Raw genomic sequence first — 14,471 nt, 5'->3', positions numbered from 1 at the left:
GGTCAGCTCGGACAAAGCCGCGCCTGATGAAGCTGCTGGTGTCTGGGGTGAAAGAGCCACGAAACCTTTCAAATTAGCAGCTGAATCCTGACACTCATTAGTGGTTATATATGCAAGGGCCAGGGCTGCGCCTGAAGCAGAGACCAGGAAAACAGCCCAGACGCTGCGCCTGTACACAAAGGAAATAAAGTACGCGCACACAGAAAGAGCTGGAGTCTTAAACGTCTTCCTCATCACATTGACATTTTTTTCCTTTTCTTTTGTCTTTAATTTTAAACTAATGACAGGGCTACAGCGTGCCTACTGTCCAATTTAGCCCTAAAATAATCACCACTGCGCTGAAAACATGAGTTTTCACTGTTTAATTTTAATCAAGGACGGTCTAGTCAGAAATGGTGCTGCGGAGTTCTGTACCAGACATAATACACCCATGTTAACTAGCAAAGCCAATAAATCACACTGAAGCACTTATTAAAGTATCTTACAGGACTAAATTTATCACTGATGACAAATTTAATTTGGGACTCTGAGAATTTGTTTCTTGCAGAGATTTTCAACAGAGGTGGGGGGGCAGTGCTGTCACAAGTGACACCCTCGAGATTTTTAGAGTGGCAAAAGACTAGAACACTTTATCCTGGAACTTCACTAACACTGGGAAAAGTTACGCATTAAAATTCTTTCCCAGCTATGCTTTGCCATTAGAGTTAGGAGAATTTTTTAAGGAGGATTTTGCAAAGCAATTTATAACCTTCACTCGAGTTACAACACGCTTCCTCTCCACAGGTAGGGCTGTTCGTGTCCCTTGTCAATGAACATGAGAAAACTGAGATACAGAGTCTTCCCTGTGTGACAGGTGAAATAATTTTAATCTGTGGCAAGGTCATCTGGCATGAAGGAAAGCAGAAAGAAAACAAGGAAGGAAATTCACCAAACTGTATTGAATCTTCTTGAAATTACCCAATGCTGTAGCAAAAGGCTGATGTTCCTACCGTAAGTACCAAAGAGAATTACGTTTCAAATACACATAGGCAGCTTTTGTTTGATGCTGCAGCACACTTCCAAACTATGACATGAATAATGCTGTATTTTCTGATCCAGTCAGCCACACTGTGCAGCTTATCGAACCCCACAAGCAGGTTTCATAAGTTATATTTTCTATAAACTTTTCTTCTTCCTAAAACATAGCTCTACAATCCTATGTCAGCATTTTCCTGTTGTCTTTTCAAACAGTCCTTTCTTTCTTGACAATGTAATCAGCATAAACAAACCAAATCTCACCGCCTGGTCTGCTGAAGGCAAAGCAAGCAGCCTGAACCGCAGGCTGACGAGGAGAACACATTCAGCTCTGGAACAAAAGCATCCAAGTCGACCTGTTTTGCAGACTGATTAATAGAAGCGAGCTCCGAGGACTAATCACAAGTCCTGCCCTGTTTTGCAGATTGATGGAACAAAGACATAGGAGAGGAGGGGCGGTGGCAGCCCTGGAATACAGATAAGCAAAGGTAGGCACAGGCTCCCCAAGGAAAGTCACATCCTGTGAAGGCGGGACCTGGGCCCCACGTGCGGGGCCACAGGCAGGTGTTAAAGCAAATGCTGCCCCGGGCTGCTCCAGGCTCAGCAGCAGCAAGGCGCCAGCTACCATCCAGCATGGTGGAAACTCAGTTGTTCATGTCCAGGTCAGCCCCGAAAGCCACAGCACTTGTTGATTAGGATGGACAGGCACCCCACCCCCAGCTTCTTCAATAACCAGGCACACAGGGGGCCGGAGAAGTGTGTGCCATGTGCAGACCCCTGAAAACACACAGATCATGTACTCATGGAAGTGGGGGCCGGTGTAAGAGAGGTCATCTCCAACGAGGTCATCCACACACACACACATTCTACAACTAGAGCACGTGGCCTTTTTTCCTGACAGGAAAAATAAAACTCGTCTCCTGTAAGAACGTACAAAATTCCAGGAACCGTGGAATGAAAGAAAAATAAGTCAGTCGGGAGAGAATCTCCACTGTCCTTGTGGGGCATTCCCTCTTGGCATTCTGTCTCTATTTGTATAGTTTGTCTGCTTTTGGTGGGAATATGGCTTTTAAAACACTTACTGCTGACTAAAAGAAGAAACACTCGCCACTGTTCCTGATAAATGATACTAAGTCTTTAATGGGGAAAATCATTAAAAATGATGAATATATGGGTTTTTACTAGAATTGTAGAATCTTCGAACATGAATATCTAGCTAACTGATGAGAGTTTATTCAGCTTGGCAGAGAGAATAGGTAAGCACCGAGATGTTTATCTTTGGTGTGATTTCTATCCTTGATGGTTTCCTACTTTTAACTATTTTCCTGCCATCATTTTTCTACTCCTATGTGTAGAAATTCAGGCAAACAAAAGCTTCTTTGGTCTCATTCGGAAGAGGAGTTGGTTTGCTATTTTCTGAGAGAAGCAGAGGGCACGGATGTTCTCTGACACACCTGCATCCCGCTCTATCCACAATCCAGTTATTCTGTCCATTGTGAAACAATAAAAACTCCTCAGTGTCCACAGTCACAGCATTTCAGAACTGACCGCAGAGGGCCGGGAAGCCTGTGTGCGCCTTACAGATGAGGCAAGCTTCAGACTGTCCTAAGCAGTCATCCTGCTTCTCAGCAACCTTGAAAACGACTCCTCCCTGGGATCTGCTTTTCCATTTCCGAGAAGGACAGAAAAGCAGCGGGTAGGTATGAGGTGCCTGGAGGCGAGTGTCCAGGTTCCCACCTCTCTGGTGTAGCTGCCCAAGACAGACCTGAATGCACAAAGGTCAGCTCTAGCATTAAACGCACCCCCTTTTCTACACACTGGGCCGACCCCATCGGTCAGCGCCTCTTCTTTCAAATGAATATTTAGTAACACAGGCAATGAGCACAGAGCGAAATTCCTCATTCTCAAATGCTCCCCTTACATCGATTTCTCGAAGTCATATAAAAACAAAATCTACAAGCGAACCCTGTGAGTCTTGAAAACACAGTTGTTCTCTCTTAGATGACAGCATCAGGAAAAGAAGAGCCGAGGAGGTGACTGATAAAACCCAACAGCATTTCCTGACTAGTTTTGTCATCAACAGTTGCTGGTTCAGTTTTAGCCTAGCATCTTTTACTCTGTTCCGAAGGTGTGTGTGTCGAGTCCTCATTCATAACAAACCTATAGGCCTCAGCCATGATGAGTGACTTAGCGCTGGACTTCCAAATCACTGAGACAATAAAAAAGAGTTTGTCTAGTTTCTGTCTTCAACAATTCTCTTTCTAGAACCATGGTGCTCCAGCTACTTCTCACGGCTCGTGAATCCCCCAGTGACATGCAAAAGCAGTATCCCTTATTAGATTCAGCTTGAAGATCAATATATCCCAGAATTTCAATAGCTTGAAATGTAGTGAGAAAAACAGGAACCGCCATTTATTAAGTCAGGCAGCCATCGGAGGCACTTAGCTTTACATCCAATTCTGCACATAACGTATAAAATGCATCACCCGGTTTGGAGAAGAATGGGAAATCGGTGTGCCAACTCTGGGCTTTCTTTTTCTTTATAAACGCAGCGCTGGATTTACTTAGTGTTCATTGCTGGTGCAGATGCATAGGAAATTCCAGCACCTCTTTTTATTTCTGTGATCTACCTACAAACCCATCCTGCCAAGACAGTGGGGCTAAAACTACGTAGATTAACCAATAAATATCACCACCACCTGCAGATGGTATCTTGGGAAATTTTATCCTAGGAAGAAACTTCCTTAGGCCAGGTCTAAACCACTTCCTCACCTCCCAGTGATTCTCTTTTCTCTACCTTTTCATTTCATGCTTTGCTGCGGATTTCATGCTGGAACACTGTTAGTCATAGTAACTATATTTCTATGTTAACCAAGCTCATCTCCTCTAATATTTGAGAAAAAGTCTCTTCTCATGAATTAATGCAGATTTGCAGCTCCCCTTGTCTGCTCTGTGGAATGCACATGCTCTGCAAACCCAAGGCCTTCAGTCTCAGATCCCGATTGCCGGAGAGACCCTCGGCCCCATGGAACAGTCTGCCGTCCAACATTACCTTTATCTTTCCTGGGTGGGACACACTGCTGGGCGTTACACATTGACATGAGACTCCGCATAAGTGGCCTTAACCCTTAAACACGTCCCAGGTGTCTTCGTCTAACAGATACCCAGTCACTGTTCCATGCCTTTGGTCAGAACGGGGACACTATACCGGGTTCCCTCCTAATTGAGTTCCACTTACTCACACTACGAGCAACTTGTCATGCAAAGAAGCCCACAATATTCAATATCTACTTCTTAAAATTCTCTCAGGGGAAACCATTTTCCTAGTCCGGTGGCGGCGAACCCAATGACCCTTGTGACACAGCGGGCCAGTTGTATCACTGAAAGCTCCAACGGGTTCCCATCACTGTCCTAGAGTAAGTTCCCTCCTGACCTCATTTCTGTGCCTTCTGCCCCGGTATCCACCATAGAAACGATGCTAAGCAAAATGAACAAAAACAACAAAAAAAGTTACTTTTCAGAGAGGAAAATAATATTTTATTTAGCATTACCAATCGCATTTCATTCCCATGAGAAACATACTCCACAAAAAGTGAAAATAAATTAGTAAACAGAGGTTTGGGAGCCAAACAGACTTGAGCTTGATTCCCAGGCCTTTAGGAAATGAGCATCCTCCGGTGAGTTATTTAACTTCTCTACCCTTTCACTATCTCATCTCCCAAGTAGGGGTGTGTACTAGGCAGCTCTCCCATTGCTGGAACACAGTACCCAACACCTGCGACTTACAGGTTTCAGGGGTTCAGTCCACGGCAGCCTGGCTCCAAAGCAGAAATCTGGTGGAAGGGAGTGGAGAGGAAAGGTGCTCACTTCGTGGCAGCCAGCAGCAGGAGAAAAGTGCCGGAGAGAGGAGAACAGTCAAAGGCACAGCCCAGTGACTGACCTCCAGCTGGGCCCCAGCTGGCAACAGCACAGGCAGCTAGGATTGATCCACTGAGGAGTACGGCACCCCCGATCTAGTTACCACTCCAAGACTCCTAATCCGGATGACCTGACAATTAACCTTCACTGCCACGGAGTAATAATGCTTTCTTGGTAGGCTGCTAGGAGGCTTACAGACAGTGTTACCTAAGGTGCCTGTATGAGGGTGATGCTCAAGACACAGCAGTTATTAATATTTGCTTGGCCATTTGTCAGACAGAACTGAGGCTCAGGGAGATTGAATAATGAACTTAACAAAGTAAATAAGTTCTAGTCACATAAGGCCCAGGACTGCTTCATGGTGCTTGGGCAGAGAAGGAAAAAGCCAACCAATCAACAGAAAACCCGCCTGCAGCAGACCCACGCGTGCTGTGTGAGAAGCAGTCCCCGTGAAGCAGCAGAATCCGACCCATGTCCTGAAACACTTGGGATGTGGATGCTTCTCTTCCAAAACCTTAACTGCTGGAGCACACCTCGCAGATGATGCCGATCTTCCCTCCTGTCGCTGCACTCCTCATTTGCCCTGTAAGCTCGCCTCACCCCGGAATCCCGAGAGACCCTAAACAGCAATGGCCTGCATTTCTGAACCCCCTTTTTGTAACTCAATGGCAACAGCCAAGTCTTCTAAGATGAAAAGCAGCCACTTCCTGAGTTACTCCAGGTCGAGAAGTGGACGGACATTTGTGGTTACTAGGGTATCCTTGTTTAGCATGAGAACTTGGCACAGGAGCTCTGGATTCCAGTCTTGCTTCTTCCCAAGGCTCTGTGGCTTCTTCGGGCCAGTTACCTCTCTGCCCTGAACTCCCTGGCTTGGTCCCTCCCCTGAGATAGACTTGCTTGTGGACTCTAGCTCTCGGAGTGAGCATTGTTAGTACAGTCCTGATAAAGGTAAAGGACTATACCGTTGGCCCAAAGGAGGCAGCAGGCATCGGGGTTCTGTGAGTGAAGTGCACTATCCAAATGCAAGTTATTTATCGTCATTGCTTGCTGACTGAGATGCTGTCTCAGCCGGGACAGACGAAGATTTAAATGATTTCGGAGGCGAGTCTGAAGGCCTGTGCACTCACAGACCTGTCTGCAGCCTCTCTGCCTCCTTCCGCAAGCGGCCTCCACACACCTGCTGAAGCCTCAGACCGGGCAGGGAGGCTGAGCTGGATGGAGCTGCCTTGGGCTGAAGGGCTTTGTACCCGACAGGACCAGCCCTGCAGGAACCGGCTTTGGGCTCCGAATTTCTTTGTCCACTGCTTTGGCTATCAATGGGAGGTAGACAGCAAAGTCACGGGTTCTGCTTTCTCCTTTTGCAAATAAACAGGGCTGTTGTTAAACCAGAAGTGAATCTGATCCTGTACGCCTGTAAGAGCAGTCAGCTGCATTCTGAAATAGGCAAAAATGTAAACAAAGCCGTGTAACTCTAGAGCCCGGCAGAGCAGGCATAGACTTCATAATGGGAGAGCCAGTGGGCCCCGGGCCAAGAAAAATGAAACGTTAGCTTCGGCCTTTAAACAGAGCCGTGTAGCAGCAGAGTGCATATTTGCTTAACACACGCACACAAGACCTTTCCTGTGTGAGCTCTGTCAGAACCACCCTGGAAAAAAGAGGCACCTCTCAAACGGACTCCAGAGCTAACACTGCTCCGCAGACTCGATCTTAAGTGCAAAAGGACCTGTCTGCCTAACAGGGAGTTGTTTCTTTCTCTTCTTCTTTTTCCTTGGCCCAAGTTAATCACAAAGTATGACTGTGCAAATAAAATAAATGAGCCCACCCTGCCCATGCTCATAGCTGAATTCTATCATATGAGCTGCCAAGGGGCTTTCTAATCCTCTCCTTCAATATCTGCTGTTAATTTGTTCGCTGTTTGAAGAACTTGAGGACTGTCAGCAAAATATATGATGCATTACAAAACTTATAATTGGAAATAAAAACATCTGAAGCTCTTCTGACAGGGTAGACATAAAAGTACCACAGCACTGATCAGAACAAGGAACCATGAGCAACCTCGCAGCTATTTGTATGCAAACACAATTATAAATGCCGCAGACAGTGGAATCGACACTTAACTCCCACTTGGAAAAATGCTGAGGAAATTACATCTAAATGAATGAATGAACTCAACGTGTTTATGATAGGAAATGAGGGGAAGAGAACAGGGGGACAATTCCTGCACACATTCCCTTTGCAAATACAACTCCACGGCCTTTCTCTTCCTTTTGCAGCCATTTTAGCGCTGTGCTGCCCAGGCCTGCTTTAATTTTCCTGCTGCAGAAGTTAAGGTACTTCCTCCACAGTTACTAAATCTGACAAATTACACCTGGGTCCAGTAGGACGCGATAAAAAGGTGCTCTTTGTTCCTGGCCTCTTGGTCAGCCCAGAGATCAAATTCCTGGACATCGGAAAGCCCACTCCTATTCATTGAACGCCACGGGATAGCAGCTCCGCGGTTTTGTGCAGGAGAGAGGCGCAGGCCAGGGCTGAACAGTACAATTGCTCTCCCTGTCCTTGCAACCCGCGCTTTTTACTTTTTGCAGCCAAGCTGCTCATGAATTAACTACGTGGATTTTTTTTCCTACATTGCATCTTAGCATCAAAAGAGCAACTGAAATCATAAAAAGCAGAGGCCAGTCGGTCTTTGATCTACCAAGTCCCACAACCACGTTTACTGAAACCTACTTGTAGTTTATGGATTCAGTAACCAAAAATACAAATGGTCTCCAAATTCCACCTCCCCCCACCCTGGCCAGACAAGCTGTCACCGCAGTAGCCAAGCCTTGACAGATTTGATTTTTGTCTCCTTCCTGCAGCCATCCTCAGGCATCCAGAAAAACATGCAGAGCTGAGTGTGAGTGTGGGTCAGAGAGAGAAGCCCGGGAGGCAGCGGAGGAGCACCAGGGGCAGCGGGCCTGGCTCTCAGAGCTGACCCGAAGGCCTGAGGACACAAGACCCTCCTCTCTGGCCCCCAAGAGGAAGAGGGGAACGTCGCAGGAGCTAAGCAGATCTGTGAAAGAACTATCAAAAGAAGATGCCTGTTCCTTGGAAGGTTTCTCCAAAATGCTTGGAAGAAGGAAGACTACAAAGCTACACAGCCAGCCTCATGGGCGCCGGAAGAGCTGTCCCCGGAGGCCCATCCGCGCCTGTCCTTCCTGTCCCAGCAAGACTGCACTCAGGCCTCTTCAGTGAAAGGCGACGTCTTTCACCCAGTCCTCTTCCCTGGGTCCTGGCCCATCCCCCAGCCCTGACAGCCACACACATGGGAACGTTATCTCCTCCACCCGTGTTCCTGTTCAACGGCCAACAGGGAAAGGGAAACGGTCCTTTCATTCCCTCTAATCACTGTGATACCATTGTAAACCGTGAATCCAGACTAATACTTCTTCTGTGAAGCCAAAATAAGTCAATATCCGTATTTTATTTATTTATTTATTGAAAGTCAAATCCAGGGCCTTACACATGCTAAGCAGATACTATGCTACTTAGTTTTAAGTACATGAGTTGCAGATATTTTCTTGCACTGACGGCGGCGATTATGTTTGGAAACCCTATAACAAGGTGCCAATGCTTAGTACCAAGATACTTCGTTTTCTGTTTTTTAGTCAAAATCACTCAATAATTCAGAACTTAATATTTTGCTCAGAATACCCACTGGAAAAGCATGGAAACGAAGTGACTCAGTTTATGATTCGAGTCTGGAGTACTACTGGCTATGAAGCAGGGATTCCTCTGCAGATGAATCTCAGAGGTGGAGGAAACCTAAATCCTGAAGGGAGAATACTGGTAGCTATGGTATGCAGTCATCCAAACTTTACTTCTACTCAAATTCTTAACAATGAAAGAGATTAAAAATGACCCTGTATACGGGGTTTTAAAAAGCATGAGTGCCCGCAAGGATGTTTTCTCCTTGAAGATCTGAACTGAGGTGAGCATTTAAGTGGGTGGCACATGACAGACACTCACTAGGCCAGACTTCATTCCCACCTTACACACGTGCCCCTGACAGTCCATCAGCAGAGGCCCAGCCCAGGCTTGAACCCAGCCCCCAAGTCCGGCACCCAGGTCTCCTTAGGAAGCCTGGTGCAGGGATAAAGCAGACTGGAAACATCAACAGTCCAGGTGCAGTGGTCTCCAACCCTTATCAGATGCTTCCTCTAGCTCAGCAGTGGTGAACCTATGGCACTTGCGCTGCAGCAGGCTGTTTGTGTCACCAAAGCTCTAAAAGGTTCGCCGTCACGCATGCTCCAGCCGTGGTAATTCTCACCTTCATAGCCCCCAGGAGAGGGAAGCAATGTCATTGATTCCCATTTTAAAGACAAGAAATCAGTGGGATGGCGACGTGAGGAAACCTGCCCAAGGTCCCGGGGACCCTCCTTGCTGCACAGAAAGGCTGATGCAGATGCCTCGTCAGCGTTCAGGTTATCAGTGGTCCTGGGGGCCCAGGCCCCTCATTCTGCAAAGTATCTGATGGTAAGATCCACACAACTGATAAACTTCCCTTTCATCAACCTCCGTGTTCTCCATGAGAACACCAAGTACAACGGTCCCTTCAGTGACTTCCCTTAGCTGCCCAGCAGGAAAGAGTTCAAGTTCTGTGGAAATTCCCAAGCTCTTTACACCGAACAACAACTTCAGGATAATGCTGCCTATGTTCCGACTTTTCCCATCCTCTTCAATATTAAAATAAAAATCTAAATGACATCCGCACAGTTCTGATACGAACTTTCCCTGAAGTCAGTTGGGGGTCACACCCATGGAAGCACATACCTGAGCTTGCTCTGTTCCTTTTCATTCCTTGAGGTGCTGCAGGCTCTGCCTCAGGACCTCAAGTCACGCCCTCCCGCATAGCGGCTGGGGCTGGAGTCACCTGAGCTAAACCCCCCTCCCTACAGATCCGCATCGGCTCAGACCGTGGAGGATGTGGCTGTGTCAGCATTTCAGCAGCGCTCAGCCCCGGGCTCCCAGAGTCCTGCTCCTCCAGAAACGGCCTGAAATGTCCAGGGCCTTTGAAGAGTTTTCAAACACACCTCAGGTTACTGAAGACCTATCTTGACCCACAGGAGGGTTGCTGTGGCAGGCAGAGGCCCTTCCTCGATTACGTGCCTGTCACGGAGTGCTGGACCGAGAAGCCTGAAGTGCCCTGTGTCCCCGGCCCTGCACCTGGAGATGGTAACACCACCATCCTGCATACCTGAGACTGGCTTTCAGACTACAGTTTGACAGGACTAATTTCTGCTGCCTGTTCTCTTGCCCTGTACCATAAAAAATAAATCAATGGCATTAACAGAGCTGGATATAAGTGGATCTGCGGATGACCAGTGCTAACGATTATACCACCCACCCTACCACCCGCCACCCTTCGGCTGTCCAGTACTCCCCGAGCCAGACTTGCTAGGGTCAAATCAAGGTGCTACCACTCACTCTCCGCTGTTCCCTGAGCAGACACTTAACCTTCCTGTGCCTGAGTTTTCTTATCTGCCGAGAACCACAATGCTGCCTATCTCTGAAGGGATTCTGAGGATTAAACGAATAACGGATATAATGAATTTAGAACAACACATGGCACATGGTCTTCCCTACAGAGCTCACAGCCATTATCAGGTTGATTTTGAACAGAAACGTATTTCCAATACTTTCTGTACCCACTCATCGATCCTTCTGGATACCACCCAGGAAAGCTAAAAAAGCAAAAGTCACCTACGGTATGTCAGCTTTGTACTTCATAGAGGACAAAGGGAACCGCTGAGTGCAGAGGTCTGACCTGAATTCACTGCTGCTGCCCTCTCCCGAGCCCACTGTAGCTCGAGATGAGACCGGCCAAGGTTAGCTCTGCTCAGGACAGCCACAGAGGCCTCAAGCAGGGTCCCAGAATCCCTGGATGTGGACGAGCCCCTGTCCCGGTACTCTCATTTGGAAGGAGAGTAGACGCCCAAGGCCACCTAAGTGCGTAGTGTCAGAGGCACGAGCAGAAAACTGATCGGCATTGTCTTGCAGCGAGTGACCAGGCATTCTCACACGGCTTTGCCAATGTCTCCTGCTCGTAAGCCTGTGACAGCCCCGAGAGCAGAAGGCCACGGGCCACCCAAGGCTGCTGGATGTTAGGTGACCTTCCCAAATTCTTCTCTGTCACGGAGACACATGTGTGGCCCCAATCCCATAATACAGACACATCTACCAAAGCCCCGCTCCCGTGGATCTTGACTACATGAATCTGTTGCACAATGGAAAAAACACAGTGTTGTGAAGCCCTGACAGAGTGTGTTCAGTTGGAAATCCACCAGTAAGCTTCCCCTCCATTCAAACCATTCCATTTAAAGCACCTATGTCCAAATCACCTTTCTTGGTGCCCAGCTACAGCGTGGAAGGGGACTGGTTGAACGAACACTTACCAAGGTGCACCGTATATCCTGAACCCCTTCACTGTGACCTCCGAATCTTGCAAGTAAATACTGTTCGTCAGGAGGGACTGAACATTGTCAAAGTCCTCTGGTTTCAATTTGGACACAGAGGGGAAACGGTAGTAGTCCTGTTTAACAAGGTCTGCCATGAATTCCTTATCGAATGTCAGTTCATGATTCCCAGCAATCACTATTTTATATTCATATGGCAGGTTTCCTGAAATAAGAAAAAAGAGCAGCAATTAGCACGTTCATTTCCCATCACGAAGTACAGCAGCCGAGGCTGATTAGCAGCCGGCTCACTCAAATGAAACAGCTCACACATTCCGCTATATTTCCATGTGAACCACAATGCATTAGTCCTTCACAATGACAAAAAATGAAAACAGGCAGGAGACAGGAAGCTGCTGAGAATCCAAAAAGGTAGTGAGAAGACACTCAGTCTTCTGGCTCTTCTGTACTGTACAGACTTACTGTGATGAATTCACACGGTAATGAATCTGCACTTCCTAATTATCTGGGAAAAAGCACTTTCATCGTGAACCTTAAAAGATGGCCTGGATTCGATTTGGTCCTCAAAAAATAAGCCAGCCGACTATTCTTAATGACTCTGAGAAATGCTGTATTTGCAATACATCTTTCATGCAAAAGACAGGGCAGAGCCAAGCACGCCACAATTTGCACCTATGCGGGGACCACATGGTGCAATTTCCTATTGCAAGTCTAATTTTAAGTTTATCTTTTGGCTTGTGAATAAAAAGAACATTATTAAAGGGCCCCAGACTGGTAGGCTAACTTTCCTCCCATTGGGATGGGCAGGAAACTGTAAAGCTTAACCCCCTTTTAATATTTATGGTATGGAAATGTGAGTTCTCGGTGTGTGCTTTTTATGCAAAAGTTTCCCGATCGAAATGAGATAATTCTGGGAAGAAGAATGAAAGCTATAAAGAAAAACCCAAACACCAGACTTCTGCATAGATTTATAATGTTTGAATAAAGTACAGATCATACATATTAATAACTCACCGCACTGCTATAAGAACCGAAATCCAAAGGGAGATAGTCCCGGGCAGCTGTCCCCATCCCGCGATTAATGCCCCTTTCCCTCCTCTGTCACTACCCATCCCTCAGGCCTCAATGTTGGGCCCCTGCTTGTTTTATTTTATTTTATTATTTTGGAGGCAAAAAGAGGTAGAGCAATGGCACCTACAATTCCAGCTTCCCGAGACTCCTGGATCCAATGCAGAATTACTGTTTCCTGCTATTCCAGGAAGAATTCAAGTTACCTTTAGCAGGAAATTGGATCCACTTGTTGTAAGAATTGGTTCTTACCAGCAAGCTAGAGTCAATGATTTAATTAAGGAGGCTTAGTGGGAAAGAGAACTTGGCGGGGGAAGGGCAGCTCCGTCCGGTCCACTTGGGTTTCAGCAATGCACACCCTCAAGACCACACGACGAAGTCCTCCCTACTCAGCGGCTTCTAAGACTGAGGTCATGTTTTGCAGTATTACCGTTTTCCTTTGGCTTCTAATAACAGGAATAGAATTGCCTAGATAACGTGTGAGTTAATGGGGAGGCTTCAGAAAGAGATGAAAGCAGTCTGGTAAAAAATAACACTGCAGAGATCAAACTGGAAACGTGGAGGCCAAGCATCAGCAGGTATCCTGGGTTACCAGTGCCCACCTCTGTGCGACTGGGCCTTGGCCAGTTATTTGCAAGGCTGTGCTCAAGAGCTCATCCCGGACGGGAAGCCTCTCAGACGCCTGTTTATGCAAGTCTGGCCGCTAGCAGTGTGCTGCCTGCTGCAAGCTACTTGGATAAAATGGTGCTGATATTTCGCACAATTCCCAGGCTTACGGCGCAGGGGAAAGATGTACTAACAAGGCAACACGTTCCTGGCACCACACATGCTGGAAATCCGTGAGGCCCCAGGACCCCAGGATCATGGCTCAGTGACCCCTCTGGCTGGAGGATGCACCCCTGAGCCGCAGGGCCCCCAGCGCCCACCCCTCCTGCTGCCAGAGGCACTGCACACCATCCGTCCACAGCAGCGCCCCTGCAGGAGGCCCAGCTCCTCATTTTCTAGCTGTGGTGGCCAACAGGGGACAGCAGGACATGGAGCAAAAGACAAAGTGCATCTTCCCTTTCGGAGGAGGAGGAAGAGGAGGAGAAGGGGAAGGGGAAGGGGAAGAAGAAGAAGAGGAGGAGGAGGAGGAGGAGGAGGAGGAGGAGGAGGAGGAGGAGAGGAAGAAGACGACGAAGAAGAAAAGAAAAGTGCAGCAAAGCAAATCTTCCTCAGGATCACACCTCCCTGGCGCCTTTTAAATCACATTCTGAGACTCAGCATAGAGAAGCAGCCACCTACATGACCAGGGCGGTGACGGTGTTTACACTCGTCCTGAGAAGCAACAGTAGCTTCCAACTCCCATCCTCCGCTACCTGTCTGACGAGCTTGTCTGACATTTTCTTTTTTGCTGAGCTGACCTTTCACCTATAATCTGCCAAACTTTATGTTTATATGAAAAGTCTAAGCAGGGCAGCTGACACATCTCCTGTTCCTTGACGGCATTTTCATTTTTTTCTAGCCTGGATTAATTTGGATGGCTCTGCAGTCAAGGTTCCGACTCCTTGGTAGCCAGCAGCAACACTTTCAAAGTGCCAGACAAAACGGTGCCTGCTCTCATCCATTTTATTCAGATCAAGCCACCGAAGTTGCCCTGCTTGAATAAAAACCAGGACCAAATATGATTATCGTAACACGGGAAAAAGTGCTCTCTCTGAACAAGTCGAGCTCTACCGACGAAGTAGCTCCCTCTGTCCCAGGACACTGCACCTGCGCTGCTGAGGGACACCACCACCGTGGGGACCCGAAATGAGTACCTGACAAAATGTCGGGGATTACGTACACTTTCCAAGGGCCTATTTGCAAAAATGCAAAATAACAGTGTAAGTAATGACATACAGCTTCGCTTTCTATTTTCATCTGTAAAATAGGAGGTTATTTAAAGACAGCTATTGAGTAAATAACAGCACGAGACATTCACAGGCACAGCAAAGTGATGACGGAAGCAAGAGAATGAATGAAACGTGGGAAACC

At 47.3% G+C, this 14,471-nt stretch overlaps 1 protein-coding gene across 10 annotated transcripts in view; it reads right to left on the bottom strand.

Annotated features, from left to right (window-relative positions):
- Positions 1 to 14,471, bottom strand: part of Mpped2 (metallophosphoesterase domain containing 2) — a 149,255-nt gene that overhangs the window by 59,053 nt on the left and 75,731 nt on the right. For all 10 annotated transcript variants that reach the window (XM_087211500.1, XM_087211501.1, XM_087211502.1 and 7 more), the window contains one exon: positions 11,367 to 11,592. In XM_087211500.1, the coding sequence (XP_087067626.1) occupies positions 11,367 to 11,592 (226 nt within the window). The remainder of the gene's footprint in view (positions 1 to 11,366; positions 11,593 to 14,471) is intronic.

The sequence above is a fragment of the Heterocephalus glaber genome, unplaced genomic scaffold (assembly GCF_053883595.1).
Source record: "Heterocephalus glaber isolate CG9 unplaced genomic scaffold, H.glaber_assembly_v1.0 deba00001428, whole genome shotgun sequence".
NCBI classification, from domain to species: domain Eukaryota; kingdom Metazoa; phylum Chordata; class Mammalia; order Rodentia; family Bathyergidae; genus Heterocephalus; species Heterocephalus glaber.
Note: the sequence above shows the minus strand (reverse complement) of the source record. Positions and strands in the feature narration are given on the sequence as shown.